General features: G+C 45.2%; 1 protein-coding gene across 1 annotated transcript in view; it reads left to right on the plus strand.

Annotated features, from left to right (window-relative positions):
- LOC128506731 (integrin alpha-M-like) overlaps positions 1-18,276 on the plus strand; it is a 226,098-nt gene that overhangs the window by 165,895 nt on the left and 41,927 nt on the right. The window contains exons 19-20 of the mRNA XM_053477300.1: positions 5,647-5,769; positions 18,260-18,276. The exon at positions 18,260-18,276 is cut by the window's right edge and continues 51 nt beyond it. Coding sequence (XP_053333275.1) covers positions 5,647-5,769; positions 18,260-18,276 — 140 coding nt within the window. The remainder of the gene's footprint in view (positions 1-5,646; positions 5,770-18,259) is intronic.

The raw sequence follows: 18,276 nt of genomic DNA on the forward strand, positions 1-18,276 counted from the left end.
TATTACCACTCAGTCGAGAGGGCAAAGACTATCCCGTGTTTCCTCCGAACGGCGTGACGTCAGCCGACCGCATCTTTTCAAACTGCTTGCTCATGCACCACACTCAAAGCGCTAGCCGCTCCTTCCGCATGCGCGAGCTCACAGACGCCCCTGATTGGCTGTAGAGCCGTGATTAATGTGGGAGCGCAAGTACCTCTTATCCCTCCCCCCTGAGAGAGCTTGGCCAATCAGCTCTCTCTGTGCCTCCGGCTGTGAGAGGAAAACAACATCACCCGGGGTTCAAACCAGTGCTCCCCGGATGATAGGGCGAGCGCTTTACCACTGCGCCACTCTGAGGCTAAGAGGCAATGAGGGTTACGCGCTGAGAGCTTCATACCCTTTCTATTTGGTTCAGACCCCGATCTTTGACTCTGGGTCCCACTTTAGGTCTGTGTTTTCATCGCAAACTGCTAACGACAGACGCTTCCCTCACAGGCTGAGGTGCAGTCTTAGATGGCCGTCCAGCCCAAGGGATCTGAAGAGGTCATCTTTTTGTGTGGCACACATTAATTGTCTTTCGAAACGATAACTCTATTTCTGGCCCTGAAATACTCCCTCCAGCAGTTGAGAGGCTACCATGTCCTAGTGCGGGTGGACAGCACTACGGTAGTCACATAAGTAATTGCCTCGGCAGACTGTGCTCGCGCCGCTGGGCAAAACTAGCGTACCAGATTCTGCTTTGGGGCACAGGACAAGTTCCTGTCGCTCAGAATGATTTACATTCCAGGGCATATAAATATGGGAGCAGACTTGCTGTCCAGGCAAGCTGTGACACACGGGGTTCGGAAACCCCAGCCCGAAGTAGTTAGTCCTCCAGCCCGTAGCTCTGCTCTTGGGAGTCCTGGCGAAGATCTATCAACAAGGCGTGTGCCTCGTATTGATAGCACCCTGTTGGCTGACCAGTGTGTGGGGTTCATATTTAATATTTCCCCTGTAAGGAGGGAGCTTCTGTCTCAGGCGCAGGGGATGACTTCCCTGGCCCGAGCTCTTCTACATTTACATCTGGCCCCTGAGGGGGACCAGTAATGAGAGGCTGGTATTCCAGCCAGTGTATTTGAAATTATAATAAGTGCTAGGACTCCCACCACTAGAACAACTTATGCCCTTGAATAAAGTGTATTGAAAATTGGTATATATTAAAAGATTATACCCAGTCCACTGCCAAATAGTTTCAGTGCTGGAGTGTCTACAAGAAAATTGACCTCGGGCTTATATTAAAAAGATTGTATTAGTTCTGCATGGTGTTGTGGTTGAGAGACCTTATCGTCTGTGGGAAGAAGCTCCTCCTCAGTCTCTCTGTGTTGGCCTTCAGGGAGTGGAATCGCTTTCCAGACTGCAACAGAGTGAACAGTCCATTGTTGGGATGGCTGAGGTCCTTCACAATCTTCCTGGCCTTGGTCCAGCACCGCTTGCTGTAGATTAAGTGCAGGTCAGGGAGCTCGGTGCGGATTATGCGCTCAGCTGATTGCACCACCCTCTGTAGAGCTCGTCTGTCCTGCATGGTGCTGTTCCCGAACCAGGTCATGATGTTTCCCATCAGGATGCTCTCTATGGTGCAGGAGTAGATATTCCTGAGCACCTTGGAGGGCAGTCTGAAGTCTCTTAAGCATCTGAGATGGTACAGATGCTGCTGGGCTTTTTTTTACCACGGTGTTGATGTGACAGGACCATGATAGGTCCTGCGTGATGTGAACACCAATGTATCAGAAGCTGTCCACTTTCTCTACTGGGCTTCAGTTGATGACGGGGGTCTGGTAGTTCCTCTTCTTTGTACTAAAGTCCACTATCTGATTCTTTGTCGTGCTGACGTTCAGGAGGAGATTGGCACTAGTTCTTCATGGACACGACGATGTCGTCAGCAAACTTAATGACGGCGGTGGAGTTGGTAGTAACCACGTAGTCGTAGGTGTACAAAGAGTACAGCAGGGGGCTCAAAACACAACCCTAGGGGGCTGCAGTGCTGAGAGTGAGGGAGGCTGAGACAGGTCCCTCCATCCTTATTGCCTGTGGTCTGCCGGTTAGGAAGTTGGAGATCAATTGACACATAGATAAGCTGAGTCGCAGGTGCTTCAGCTTGGTGGTGAGTGTGGAGGGAATCATGGTATTAAATGCAGAGCTGTAGTCGATAAAGAGCATTTTAACATAATTCCCTCTCCGAGTGTCCAGGTGAGTGAGTGATATGTGGAGGAGATGAGAGATTGCATCGGTTGTGAAGCGGTTTGGGCAGTATGCAAACTGTAGAGGGTCCAGTGTGTAGAAAGGATGTGAAGAAATAATGAAGTCTCTCACCAGGCGCTCAAAGCTCTTAATCACTACTGTCATTAAGAGAAGCAGGATGGGGTTTCTTCGGGACAGGAACAATGATGGACTCTTTGAAGCATGTAGGGATCACCGACTGAGATAAAGAGATGTTGAATATCTCTGTGAATACAGGTGCTAGCTGGTCTGTGTAGGCTCTAAGAACACCACCTGAGATGCCGTCTGGTCCTGCTGCTTTCCTGGTGTTCACTCTCTTGAAGGCTCTCCTCATGTCATGCTCGGAGATGATGAACATGCTTCCGGTGCTGGCAGTTTTTTTCTGTCTGCAGCCATTAGTGCATTAGCATCACTAGCGTCTTTAGCTGCAGCTTTGAAGCGAGCATAGAATGTGTTTAGCTCGTCTGCCAGTGTCGCGTTTGTGTTCATCATACTGAATGTTGGTGCTTTATAGACTGTTATTGTGCCACAGGCTTCTAGAGTCACTCTGTTGGAGCTGTGATTTTAGTTTCCTCCTGTAGCGCTGCTTCGCCTCTTTCACCGCCTTCCGGACGTTATATGATGCAGCCTTGTTTGGTTCCATGTCCCCTGACGATATTGCCACGTTAGAGGCAACAGTGCGAGATCTCAAGCGTAGATAAAACCGTCCACGGCTTCTGGTTGGGAAACGTTCTGATAGTCTTTTTCCACGGTATTATCCACTAGTCTCCCAATGAATCCCACAACCACTTCCGTAAACATGCTGACGTTTCGGAACATGTCCCAGTCTGCGTCATCAAGTGCGTCCTGTAACGTGGCCACCGATTGGTCCGTCCAGCGCGCGACCTCCCTCTGAACTAAAACTTCCTGTTTCAGCCTCTGTTTGTATTTTGGCATGAGGAAGATGACGGCATGGTCGGATTTACCAAATGGAGGACAAGATTGCACCTTATAGCCATCCTTGACCGTTATATAGCAATGGTCCAGTGTCCTCTCGCCCCTGGTGGGGCAGGTTATATGTTAGTTAATGAGTCCAGTCCTGTGTTCTGTCCATGCGATGAACCGAGAAGAACCCGGCTGTATGGTGTGGTTTGGCACCGCTAGGTTCAGCCATGTCTCGGTGAAACAGAGGAGGTTGCAGTGCCGAATGTCTTTCTGGAACTTTAGCCTGGCCCTGAGGTCATCAAGCTTGTTTTTCAGTGACTGGACATTGGCGAGCAGGATGCTAGGCAGAGGTGTGCAGTGTGACGCTGGCTTGTTTCCCTCGGGGCCGTCGCTTTGCGTCGCGTCCATTGTTCTCCCTCAGGGTCTTACTCCGCCAGCTTGGATCCGGAGTTAAAAACGTCGAATTGTGAGTACAATTGTGAGTTAACTGGAGCTACATTATCTAAGCTGTAACGAAGTGTTGATTCTAAATATTTGGTCGCCTGATCAAGTTCTGTGAAGTCAGATGGCGATCCAATCAAAGATGGTAACTCTGGGAGATTATTAATAAAGCTCTCTGTCATATTTGATGTGAACGTACGTTTAAAGTGGTAGAGCGGTGCTGTGCATAAATTATTACTATGACACATTTTAATCGAGACCAGACCGTGATCTGAGATAACTTCGGACTGTGGAATTCTAATGATGTTTCCTATACTTAATCCGAAGGATAATATTAAATCCAAAGTGTGACCTGTTTTATAAGTGGGTCCTACTACACACTGATTTACTCCTACTGAGTCAAGTATGGACATAAATGCCATTCTCGGAGGGTCTCCCGGATTCTCAAAAATGAATATTAAAGTCTCCATCAATTAACGCTTTGTCTACAAAAACGACAAGGTTTAAGAGAAAATTTGCAACTTCACAAAGAAACTCAGAGTATGGCCCTGGGGGTCTGTAAATGATGATTAGTAGAATTGACTGAGCTGAATTTATGTTACTATAGAAAGCTTCAAATGCATTAAATTTAAATTTGTGTTTTTGTATGATAGCCAGATTATCGTTAATTAATAACTGCGATGCCTCCTCCTCTACCAGTTAGGCGAGGCTGGTGTATGTAGTTGTATCCAGGAGGACTAGCCTTATTTAAAGCTACATACTCATCCTGTTTAATCCAGGTTTCAGTTAAACATAATATATCAAACTCCTGATTTGTGATAGTTTTATTAACATTAACATTTAATAATGTTTTAGATGCGAGAGATCTAATATTAAAAGTCCTAGCTTCAGATCAGAGGTGCTGGCTGTGTATTTAGTGTGTTTTGAATTTTTTGTCTCTATATTAATTAAATTACTAAAACAGGCTTTCTGAGTCTTTCTACATTTTTGTTTAACATTGTTGAACATCAAAAGAACCAGTCATTGACATGTCAATTATAGAGGGACAGACAGGAAAGAGGAAATACGTTTTTGCATTGTCCTGATTAAACGAAAGGTTTCTAGCAGACAAGAACCGTTTGGAAGTATATTCGTCTGTTTCAAGAACCAATCTGAGGAGACCAGAAGACGTAGCTTTAGCGGTTAGCCCTTTGTAGCGTGAATGGTAAACCCAAATGCGGAGTGACACGAATAGACAGGATAATCACGCTATTTAGTCTAAGGACTCTCACAAATGGGGAGCAAGGAAAAGACACAATCTAACCCGCGTCCTATAAACACACACTCAATACGAAAGCAAAACCCAAGAAAGTGAGTACTCATGAATTAGTGAACGCATCCGAGGTGGCATGGGCGCACTCAATGACTGAGCGATGTGCTGTGGTTTGTTTACTCCTCTTATACTTCCTGGTTCGCGACCGCATTACTTCACGGTCCTAGTGCCAGTCGCAGATTGAGTGTGCATGACTGTCTGGGTACAGGATATAGAAGGTTTTACATACCCATAAGGCATAAAGAAGCACAGTAAGGGGTCTGTTGTCAAGGCACAAGAATCTTCTTATTAAATTACAATGCCTTACAATATTATAAAACCTTACACAAAGTGTCTTTATTTTTAAGTCTCACGAACAAGTGCATATTGTAATACTCCGACTTTCATTAAAGTTGATGTTTTACCATGCAACTTCATGAAGCATTTAAATGATCACCATTTATGCTTTTTTTATCAACCACACATTTGTCTTCCACAAATTGAATGGATCAGCACTAACTTTTCAGGTTTTAATATTCTGATTTGAAGGTTTCATCATCCAGTTCTATTTTTTTTTCCTTTTTTTGTTTTCTTTACTTGATGTAGCCCATTTGATCTCTCTGAAATGGTCTTTTTTTTGGCTAGGCAGTGTATAATGTGATGAATCAAAATTTCTTGTAAATTGATTTAAAACTTAAGTGAATTATAAATCATGATGAAGACACATTAACAAATCAAGGTTTTGTGTATTTCAGAGCTGTGTAAAGGACACAGTGTCTCCACTGTTATTCCGACTCAACTTCAGCCTGTTTGATCATGAACCAGACAGCTCCAACGCCATCCTGAACATTGACAGCAAAACTATTGCTCTTGTAGAGGTAAGGCACACCAATTTACTCTTAGGGTTGATTTGATAAAACAGAGTCTGTAAGCTAATTGGCCTAATTCAATTCAATTTAATTCCATGTTATTTATATAGCGCTTTTAACAAGGGTCATTGTCTTAAAGCAGCTTCACAAAAATGAAAGAATTTTTTAGAAATGAAAATATTTGGAAGTGTGTATGTGTGAGAAAAATGTGTCTAAATAATAATGAGATGAATGAATGATGAATTAAATGTAAAATGTAATGTAATGTAAATGTCTCTGATGAGCAAGCCAAGGGTGACGGCGATGGTAGCAAGGAAAAACTCCCTGAGATGGATAATGAGATCTATATGTGAAATAACTAGCTGAATCAAAATGAATTTGCCAGGTGATTAGATAAATCTGTTCGCTGATTAAGTTAATTTGTGAGGTAACTGGCTGAGGTAATTAATTCCTAAAGTTACCCTAACAAGAATACTCCCACTATAAGGCAATAGTAGCTCAGTAGCTACAACAACAACCTTAACCCTCTTTACTTTACCAGGTTCCTAACAAAGCTAGGAATGCAAAACATATTATTTTCTGTGCTGGGTAAGAGCTCACAGACACACAGAACACCTGCTTGGAGACAGGACTGGGAAATGAAATGAAGTGCACTCTCTCCAAGCACTCTATGAGGTCATCCACTCAGAAGTCATTACACAAACAGATCGTTCCATCTGGGTTGGAGGAAGCATAACAGAGCATCTTGGCAACCTTCTCTGTTTTGGAATCACAGTGACCCTCTAGGGCTCAATATATGTTCTCCGTGGAGAACATGTGCCTAAATCTTTTGGATCCAAGATGGCAGCATGAATGTAGCATGCAGTGGCTGCTCCTGAGGCAAAATAGGGCTACATTGTTTACTTTGTAGCACATTTGTTGTGCCTGTATATGGACATTGGTGCAACTGCTTTCCACATATACCACTGCCAGACACTTTTGGTATGAATACGACATCCCCATGGAGCTGCCAGAAATGCTACATGACCTCGGCTTGCCGTGGGAACCAGGACTTAAGGCTTGGTGGTTTCTGATGCTGGTGGCCAGAGGAAAGGACATCGAAAGTGGTGCATGAGGAAGTGAACGCGTGTCAAGCGGGCGGGAGTCTGTGCTAGGCTAAAAACAAACCCTAGCCGGTTAATTCTCCCGTCCATCAGAAAGTGTGTACCAACAACATAACACAATGCATGTGTGTGAATGGCTGAAATGTGGTTGTGAATAAACCTTTTAGTGAATATAAAATGATCGTGTAACCCGCAGTGCGAGAGTGCGCTCTTTCACTTTGCCGAGTTGTGATCTAATGTCAGATGAACCCACGCGTCGATATGAGAGATTTATAAGAGATTGCTCCTTCTCTGGAATACAACAAACACAAATTTATACTTGTTAAATAAGCGCTGTCTTTGCGGAGCTGTGCGAAACACATGCCGATGGTGCGCCGCTTTATTTCAGTCATAATATACTAACATTTTTTGCTGTGTAGTGGACCGCGCACGCACAACCTCTCGCGGGCAAGCCCTCTGAATACGCCATTTTAACGGGGATGGGGCTAAAAATCACTGCACCGGCAGAAGTAGACTAATGATTATGAATGTGTGGGGGAAAACAGCAAGGAAACTCACTCTGGCCATCTTAATAATTAATTGATGTGGAGTTTCGGTTAATTTTCTGATGCGCTCAAGTTTACCAAAACTGATGCGCTGTATCCCTGTTTTCTTTCATTATTTTACAACATCACAACGTTTTGTCGTCATTGTGCGTGCACTCAAATAAAAGTAGAGTCTTATAAAGGCTATGTATCTTGTATAGTTTTTGCCCATTAATCTGACAACACCTGTGGCTCACCCACTTTTTCTGATACACACCCAGAGTTTTCTGGATACGCGAGTGTTACACATGATGTAATTTTAGAGCTGTGATTGTACATTTGTTTACTGTTTCACTTCTATTTTGGGTTTTGCTGGCGCAAACAGCGCAATGGGGTTCTGGGATGTAAAAATTGAATTTGTTAAAACGTTTTCATTATTTATTAAAGAAAATTATGATGATCATAATAGCCTACTGCATTCAATTCTTATAATAATGCAAAACATCGACATCTGCTGACGCAGTAGCTCGTCCTGACAACATTAAAATTTTTATGGTCATTTAGTTTCGTTTATTTTAGTTAATAATTCTACTACAAAATTAAAGCACACAGAATATAAGATAAAAACTACATACGTAGATGTTCTAAGCTAATTTTCTTATCTAATTTTGCTGAGACATATACGTAATTGTGTGTCGTCAGCATAACAATGAAAACTTATCCATGTTTACGGATTATGTTGCCCAGAGGAAGCATGTATAGGGAAAAGCAGTGGGCCTAAAACTGAACCTTGTGGAACACCAAACTCCACTAGAGAGCATGCAGAATAATCACATTTTCTAATCTGTAAAGAAGAATACTATGATTAATGGTGTCAAACGCTGCAGCGAATGGAGATGAGCTAGGACGACATCCCGATGTCGAAGCGCTAGCTGCTGAGACTGAGCCAGGATCAGCCAGTCGTCTATTCAATTCAATTAAATTCAATTTTATTTGTATAGCGCTTTTAGCAATTTTCATTGCCACAAAGCAGCTTTACACAGTCAAAAGAATTATTTAAGCTTGTATGAAATGTGAATTTGTATGAATCAAAATGGTCAGTTTGTCCCTGGTGAGCAAGCTGAGGGCGACAGTGGCAAGGAAAAACTCCCTGAGATGGTAATAGGAAGAAACCTTGAGAGGAACCAGACTCAACAGGGAACCCATCCTCATTTGGGTGAAACAGAAAGCAGTAAATGATCTGCATTTATACAGTGTGGGGGGTATGAGGAAGTTCAGCTATAATAGCTGATGTTAATTGATGTTAATATGGAGTCCAGGTAGTTATTGAAGACCCAGGTAGACTTGTAAGAAGTTCCAGTCCTGAACTATCGAACTGTCAAGTCCCCAGAGAAACAGTTGCCAACACCAGTCAGGTGGAAAGAATCATCCCCAGACACCAGACGCATCCCAAAAAGACACACGGGGCATCCATGTGACGAGATCTCCAACCAGAAGCGGGGCACCAGGATGGGTCAGACATGTCCGGAGGGCAGAGGGAGTCTGGATCACTAGCAGCTCAGGAACGACATGTGTAGCTCGACAAAGAGAGAGAAAGAGTGAAAGGGGGAGACAAGGTGTCATGCACACTCAATACACGACCGGCACTAGGACCCGGTAGTAAGGCGGTCGTAAACCAGGAAATATAAGAGGAGTAAACAAACCACGGCTTAGCGCTCAGTCATTGAGTTCAGCCCATGTCGGTTCTGGCTTTCCATCCATCGATTCGTGAGTACTCACTTTATTGGGTTTCGCTTTCTGATTTTGAGTGTGTGTTTATAGGACGCGGGTTAAATTTGTGTTTTTCCCTTGCTCCCCTTTTGTGAGAGTCCTTAAACTAAATCGCGTGGTTATCCTGCCTATTCGCTTTCATCCGCATTTGGGTTCAAACCTTGCGCCGCGAGGTGGCGAAGCTCAGGCAGGAAAACGCGGATCTCCAGGATCTGTTGCTAGTGCGGCGAGCCGGCCTCCCGCCGCGGTGGTCGCGGCGCCGCATCACCCCCCCCCCCTTCTTCTGATGTTTTTCTCTCACTACCAGAGAAATGGAATGGCACGGACGGGAAGTGTAGTGTGTTCCTAACAGCGCTCGATCTGGTGTTTGAGTTTAATTCCACCAAATACTCCACCGATCGGCTACGCATTGCTCTCCTCGTCTCGTTGCTATCTGGGCAGGCAGCAAAGTGGGCCACGGCAGTACTGAAATCAGACCTGGAGCCAGGGAACCCATGCAATTAGGACGCGCCTCCCTGACTGCCACCGAACGTGAGCGCCAGTATCGAGAGGGGTGGTGTGCTTACTGTGGGTCCGCGGCACACCACCGGGCGATCTGTCCTGTTCGTCCGGGAAACGCCCAGCCCCAGTGAGGCTGAGGAGAGACTCACCGGGCCCCCTCCATATCTCCACCACGACCGACACCACCACCTCTCGACTTACGGTTCAGGTAATCCTCCAATTTGGCCACAAACGGGTCAGAAGTACTGCATTCATCGACTCCGGGGCAGCAGGTAACTTCATTGACTCTTCTTATGCCAAAAGATTGGGGGTAAAATTTGAGGCATTATCCCAGCCTGTTCGCATTACATCTGTCGACGGTCGGCCCCTGTCTACCAGTCCAATCACCACCCAAACTCAACCCATCACTCTTATCATCGACCAACATCACAAACAGATCAGTTTTCATGTCACCACCATCTCCTCTCCTCCCATCATCCTTGGACATCCGTGGCTCCTTCAACATGACCCACTCATCTCCTGGACACAAAACCGGATTTTACAGTGGGGCGCGACCTGCACCGAACTATGCCTAAGGGCGTCGGGTGGGACGTGCTCTAGGGAGTCCGAGGCCCCCGACGTCGACACCAACGCCATTCCAGAGGCATATCGAGACCTAGCAGAAGTTTTCTGCAAACGGCGAGTCACCCACCTGCCTCCACGTCGCCCGTACGACCTCGCCATTGACCTCCAACCAGGCATGACTCCACCCCGCGGCCATCTCTACTCGCTGACACCCACCGAGACGCAGGCGATGGAGGAATATGTAACCAACGCTCTTCGCCAAGGTACCATCAGGCCCTCCTCCTCACCTGCCGCCACGGGGTTCTTCTTCGTGAAGAAGAAGGGAGGCGAACTTCGCCCATGTGTCGACTATCGGGGGCTAAATAACATCACCATCAAGAACCGACACCCGTTGCCTCTTACCAACTCAGCCCTGGACGCCCTCTCTGGTGCCACCATCTTTACAAAGTTGGACCTTCGGAGCGCCTACAACTTGGTGCGCATCAGAGAGGGCGATGAGTGGAAGACGGCCTTCTTCACCCCGACAGGACATTATGAAAGCCTGGTGATTCTATTTGGACTATGCAATGCCCCCGCCGCTTTTCAACACCTCATCAATGATGTTCTCCGAGACATGCTGGGATGGTGGGCATTTGCATATCTAGATGATATCCTTATCTACTCCCGTACCGCTGAGGAACACACCCAGCACGTCAGGGCGGTCCTAAAGAGACTACTCGCCCATCAACTGTACTGTAAGTTGGAAAAGTGCGCTTTTCACGAGCGCTCCACCACGTTCCTGGGTTTTGTCATCTCGCCCCAGGGTGTGGCCATGGACCCGCAGAAGCTAGAGGTTGTGCGTCATTGGCCCCTACCCAAGACTCTTAAACAACTTCAACGGTTTCTCGGGTTTGCGAACTTCTATCGTCGCTTTATCCGGGACTACAGTACAGTTGCCGGGCCCCTAACCGCCCTGACCCATCCCTCATCTCTCCCTTTCCACCTCAACCCCGCTGCCATCTCCGCCTTTAGAAGACTCTGCCACCGGTTCACCACAGCCCCCATTCTTATTCATCCTGACGTCAGTAAACCATTCGTTGTGGAGGTGGACGCTTTAGATGTGGGCGCTGGAGCTGTTCTCTCTCAACGAGGTCCAGATCAGAAACTACATCCATGTAGTTTCTTTTCCAAAAAATTTTTTGGAGAAGAAACTAAACTGCTGAGTGTCTCAGGACACTCAGCAGCGATATGGGGTAGGGGACCGCGAGCTGCTGGCCATAAAGTGGGCTTTGGAGGAATGGCGTCACTGGCTCCAGGGCGCCAGAGAGCCATTCATTATCTGGACGGATCATCAAAATCTCATCTCCATCAGGAACCTGAAACAGCTGAACCCCCGACAGGCGCGGTGGGCGTTGTTTTTTGAAAATTATAACTTTCATCTCTCATATCGCCCGGGGTCCAAGAACACTAAGGCTGATGCGCTCTCTCGACAACTCGAGCTGGACCTTCCCTGGGCGGACCCCGCGCCTGCTCTACCTTCATCCAAGATCGTCGCACCACTTCAACTCGACTTGGAAACAAGGGTCCGCCAGGCGCAGGACACAGAGACCGAACCGGCAGGTGTACCGCCTGGACGACTCTACGTACCCAAAACCGTGAGATCCAAGGTTCTCCAATGGGCACACTCCTCCCGCCTCTCAGGACACCCAGGCACAAGACGCTCACTTCAATTTCCCCAACGAGACTTCTGGTGGCCATCTATGGCTCGGGACGTCAAAGAGTTCGTTCAGGCGTGTCCAGTGTGCGCCAGGGCCAAGAACACCAACCAACATATGCCGGGAGACCTTCAACCCCTTCCGGTTCCCCGCCGACCCTGGATGCACATTGCCGTCGACTTTGTCGTGGGCCTGCCGGTATCCGAAGGAAAAGACACCATCATGACCATCGTTGATCGGTTCTCTAAGGCCGTGCATCTGGTGACCCTCGCCGGACTCCCGTCAGCCAAACATACAGCCGAGCTGATATTAGAGCACGTAGTCCGTCTGCATGGGTTCCCTAAGGACATCGTCTCGGACAGAGGGCCCCAATTCACTGCCAAATTCTGGAAGGCCTTCTGCCGTCTGATCAACACCACCTGCAGTCTATCATTGGGATACCATCCACAGACTAACGGTCAGACGGAGCGGACCAACCAACAACTGGAGCGCTATCTGAGATATTTTATCGCCGACCGTCAGCGCTCCTGGGCTCGCTACCTCATCTGGGCCGAACTTTCACACAATCTTCACGTATCTTCAGCCATGAAGCTTAGCCCATTTGAGGTGTGCTACGGCTACCAACCTTCGATGTTCAACCATCAAGAACTGGAGGTTGATGTGCCGTCGGCCCAACAGTTGGTCTGCCGGTGTCGACGGCTATGGAACCAGGCAAATCGATCCATCCACCAGGCCAACAGCCGTTATACCACCCAACATCGCCGTCGACACCCTCCGGGACGATTGTACCACGTAGGTGACAAGGTATGGCTTTCCACTAAACATCTCCATCTTCACACTGAGTCGAAGAAACTATCACCTCGATTCATCGGACCATACCGCATCACTCTCCGGATAAATCTAGTCACCTACCGGCTCCAGCTGCCTGCGGCGCTCCAGATCCACCCTGTATTTTACATCTCGCAACTAAAACCCTTCACTACCTCTCCCATGGTTCCACCCACCCCCCCCTGCTCCTCCTCCCCGCATCATCGACGGTGGTCCCGCCTACACGGTGCGTCAGATCCTAGGCTACGGCCTCGAGGAACGGTCTTGGATTCCGGCCAGGTTCATTCTCGACCCCGAACTAATCCAAGACTACCGTCGCAGGGTATCCTCCACCCCAGGACCGTCAGGAGCCGGTCCTGGACGGGGGTGTACTGTCATGCACACTCAATACACGACCGGCACTAGGACCCGGAAGTAAGGCGGTCGTAAACCAGGAAGTATAAGAGGAGTAAACAAACCACGGCTTAGCGCTCAGTCATTGAGTTCAGCCCATGTCGGTTCTGGCTTTCCATCCATCGATTCGTGAGTACTCACTTTATTGGGTTTCGCTTTTTGATTTTGAGTGTGTGTTTATAGGACGTGGGTTAAATTTGTGTTTTTCCCTTGCTCCCCTTTTGTGAGAGTCCTTAAACTAAATCGCGTGGTTATCCTGCTTATTCGCTTTCATCCGCGTTTGGGTTCACCATCCACGCTACATTGGGCTAATCGCTAAAGCTAAGTCATCTAGTCGCCCAGGTTAGTTCACCCTGACACAAGGGGAGAGAGGAAAGAGAAAGAGGGGGAGAAAGAGAAGTAAAGGAAAGATGGCAGTTAGGTATGGTCACAGTCACACAATGTATACTGTGAATGTATATTAACTGTAGAGTGTAGGCATAGACTCCGGCAGGACTAACTATAACAGCATAACTAAAAAGGGAGGAGCCAGAAGGAAACACAAACATGAGGGCTTCCTGAGATGTAAAGCAAACAATCACCTCACCGTCAGCAAACCTAAATGATCAATGAGAGTGAGGAAGACAGCATCCAAACATACCAGTTCACCATAATAATCTACGTCCATGAGTCCCCCAGATCTGCTCCTTTACCTAAGGCTAATCTATTTATAAAAATGCTTGGCTAAATAAATAGGTTTTTAGCCTGGACTTAAACACTGAGACTGTGTCTGAGTCCCGAACACTATTTGGAAGACTATTCCATAATTTTAGGGCTTTATAAGAAAAAGCTCTGCCCCCAGCTATATTTTTCATAATATGTGGTACTGACAGGCAGCCTGCATCCTTTGATCGAAGTAGGCGTGACGGTTCATAAGACTTTAGCAGTTCACTCAGGTACTGCGGCGCGAGACCATTTAATGTTTTATATGTCAAGAGTAGTATTTTAAAATCAATGCGAAATTTCACAGGGAGCCAATGCAGTGAAGATAAGATAGGTGTGATGTGCTCGTATCTTCTGGTTCTAGTGAGGATTCTCGCTGATGCATTCTGGACTAGCTGAAGCTTATTTATGCACCTAGCTGACAACCAGACAGTAAGGCATTACAATAGTCCAACCTAGAGGTGATAAAAGCATAAACTAGTTTTTCTGCATCGTTTAGCGACAATATATTTCTTATCTTGGCAATATTTCTGAGGTGAAAGAATGCTATCCTGGTAATATTATCTACATGAGCTTCAAATTAAGGCTGGAATCTATAATCACACCAAGGTCTTTAACTTTTGCACTTGATGGAACAGAAAAGCCATCTAAAGTTACAGTGTGATCTAAAATTTTACTCCTATTGTATGAAGTCCTATGACTAGAACTTCTGTCTTATCGGGATTAAGCAGAAGGAAGTTAATTAGCATCCAATTTCTTATGTCATACACACATTGCTCAACTTTAGTAAGCTGTTTTTTTCTCATCAGGTTTTGCTGAGACATATAACTGTGTGTCATCAGCATAACAAAAAAAACTAATACCATGCTTACGGATTATGTTGCCCAGAGGAAGCATGTAAAGGGAAAAAAGTGGACCTAAAACTGAACCCTGCGGAACGCCAAACTCCACTAGAGAACATGCAGAATAATCACCATTTAAGTCTACATACTGATAACGATTGGTCAGATAGGATCTGAGCCAGGTGAGGGCTGTACCCTTAATTCCAACTACATTTTCCAATCTGTGAAGAAGAATAGCATGATCAGTGGTGTCAAAAGCTGCACTGAGGTCGAGTAACACAAGCATAGTTACACAACCCTGATCAGAGGCCAATAGGATGTCATTTACTACCTTACCGAGTGCTGTCTCTGTGCTGTGATGAGGCCTAAATCCTGACTGATACAGTTCATGTATGCCATTTCTATGTAGATATAAGCATAGCTGCTCCGCTACTATCTTTTTCAGAATCTTAGAGATAAAGGGGAGGTTTGATATTGGCCTGTAATTGGACAGCTGACAGGGGTCGAGGTCAGGTTTCTTAATTATTGGTTTGATAACTGCTAATTTAAAAGATTTTGGAACACAACCATTGCTGAGTGAAGAATTAATTATTTTCAACAGGGGTTTTGTTATTGCTGGTGCTATCTGTTTAAGAAAATGTGTCGGTACAGGATCTAATATACAGGTTGATGAATTTGCAGAAGAGATGATTGAAATTAGTTCATTCTCTTCAAGAGGAGTAAAGTATTCTAGGTTCTGATCTGACATGGCTAGATTAACATCTGCATCAATTACATTGTTCGGTTTCAAAGCCTCAATTTTATGCCTAATATTTACAATTTTATTATTAAAAAAGTTCATGAAGTCCTCACCATTGCATGATGTTGTTGTGGAGATTTCTGCAGTGGTCTTATTTCTGGTTAATTTGGCTACAGCGTTAAATAAAAATCTAGGATATTTTTGTTATTTTCTATAAGAGTGGAGAGATATGTTGATCTAGCTACACTAAGAGCTTTTCTATAGTTCAGGATGCTCTCCTTCCATGCTATTTGAAATACTAACAGTTTAGTGTGACGCTATTTACGTTCTAATTTCCGAGCGGCCTGTTTTAAAGTTTGCGTGTGATCTTTATACCAGGGAGCAAGTTTCTTATCTCTAATAATTTATCTTTTAACTGGAGCTACATTATCCAAGGTATAGCGAAATGTTGACTCTAAAAATTCAGTCACCTGATCGAGTTCTGTGGGGTCAGACGGTGATCTAATCGAAGTTGGGAACTCTGGGAGATTACTGATAAAACTCTGTTGATGTGAATGTACAAATGTGAATGTATTTTTCTCCTCGCTTTACCGGAACTCTTCATAATAATGCCCCCTGGTGATATTCAAAGGTAATCCAGGGGTTATGCGTCTCCTTCAGGTGCTCTTCCATGCCCAGCTGAACTACTTTCCTGTCTTCCTGTTGGGCTTTTCATATTTCACTCAGGTCACTGTGTAGGTTGGAAGAAAACTTAACTTTAAAGTATTTTGGGGAGAGCTGGTATTAGCGGCAGCGCATAGTATAGGCGAGTTCACTGGTGGTTGAGTGTGACAGCTGGCCGCTTTTGCTGATGAGTCGAGGCTGACTTGGAGAGGCAGAAACGGATAATAAGTAAACCCACTTGCTGTCCTCCAGCTGTACCTTTCTTGGGCGATCTCTAGTATTGCCCCTGTAACAGTCAAAAAGTCCAGCCCAGCTATAACCGGAAAGGCCAGATGATTGTCTTTCATGACGTAGGTGTTCAGGTGACAAGCTATATCGTGCCACTTGTAGGAGATGTTTTTTTTGTCTCTTCGCCTGGTGTATCTTCCCATCGGTCATGATGAACCTCTGGGGAGATTTGAGAATTCACCTTGCATGAGAGTGTAAGTGCTCCCCGTATCCAGCACTGCTTTCACCTTCTTTCCCTACACTGACATGGGTACCAGGAGAAGCGAGGGGGCTGCGTGGTGCTGAGTGATGGAGAGTCCTGCTAGGTGTTTCGAGGGAGCTCTCTCTGTAGCTTACTTCTTGTTCTTCTCCTTGCTGTCTTGACTAAAATATATGCATTTCTTAGGTCCATCAAATTTAAGCAAAGTAAATGTTAACACAGTGAGCCTTTATATTTTATCATGTGTAACACTCGTGTAGCCAGAAAACTCCGGCTGTGTGTATCAGAAAATGTGGGTCGCAAAGACAGCGCTTATTTAACACGTATAAATGTGTGTTTGTTATATTTCTGGGAAAGAGAAATCTCTTATAAATCTCTCATATCAGCGCGCGCGTTCATCTGACGTTAGATCAAAACTCGGCAAAGTGAAAGAGTGTACACGTGAAAGAGTATAAACGCCACGGGTTTACGCAAACATTTTACATTCACTAAAAAGATTTATTCACAAACACATTTCGGCCATTCACACACATGCATTGTGCTATGTTGTTGGTACACACTTTCACTTTTCATCTCCCCTTTGATTAAAATGCTCCCGATATGAGCCGACACGAGCAGCTTTATTTCAGTCATAATATTTATCTATCATAAAGAGAGGCGACATATACTTGCTGATTAAACACTGCATTGTTTTTTAAGTGAAAGTGCGCGATGTTAGCAGCTTTAATTATTAATGATTATATAATTATTCAATGTTGGACATAAACAGCTAAAATCAAGATGATTATTATTCTTTAGATTATTATAGATTCATGCCACAAGTCATTTTATCATACAAAGATTATTACGCTGACACCTGCTCGGACCACTGACACCTGGCGGTCATTTCACAAATTACTTTGAATTTCGGTATGTGATGTTCAGCCAGGCGGCATGAAAAACGAGTCCAGGGGTGAATTGTAAAAGTCCAAAAAACAATATATCTACACGGAAAGATATTTCATTGGTTACAACAATATCTCTCTACTTTCACAGCTCTTCACCCGACTTGTTTGCCGGGTCCTCCTTTATGTCAGATCACATGACCTGACTTGTCATCGGGATTCCTTCATGCCGCAGTCGCTCATGCCCGCGAGAGCTTAACCCTGAAACCAAAACCCATTGTCTGGAGTAAAACAAACCCTTAAGGACACATTTCTAGCGGCACAGCTGCTTATCCTTTAAGAGCTTATGCCGTTTTTTCCCCCTTATACAAAGCCCTGCATGTGGCTGTGCTACAGACTGAGCAGACATCATATTTGTAGCTACTCTTTTTATGTTACCATAGAAACCTCTACATGCATTACATTTAAATCCGTGTTTTTGTACGATAGTCAGATTATCATTGTAAATAACTGCGACGCCTCCTCCTCTACCAGTTAACCGAGGCTGGTGTATGTAGCTGTATCCAGGAGGACTAGCTTCATTTAGAGCTACATACTCATCCTGTTTAATCCAGGTTTATTATTTTTTATTATTGTAGTTACTTAACCTGTGTATGTTGTATAAAATATATATGAAATGTGAATAAATGTGTACAGTATACTGTATATCAAAAATGCTTTACTAAAATACAAATTAATTTACATAGTTTACTGTTGTGAACCTGTGTGTGTGTGTGTGTGTGTGTGTGTGTGTGTGTATTTTCAGGTTCCCTTTCAGATTAA

The sequence above is a fragment of the Clarias gariepinus genome, chromosome 18 (assembly GCF_024256425.1).
Source record: "Clarias gariepinus isolate MV-2021 ecotype Netherlands chromosome 18, CGAR_prim_01v2, whole genome shotgun sequence".
In the NCBI taxonomy this organism is placed as follows: domain Eukaryota; kingdom Metazoa; phylum Chordata; class Actinopteri; order Siluriformes; family Clariidae; genus Clarias; species Clarias gariepinus.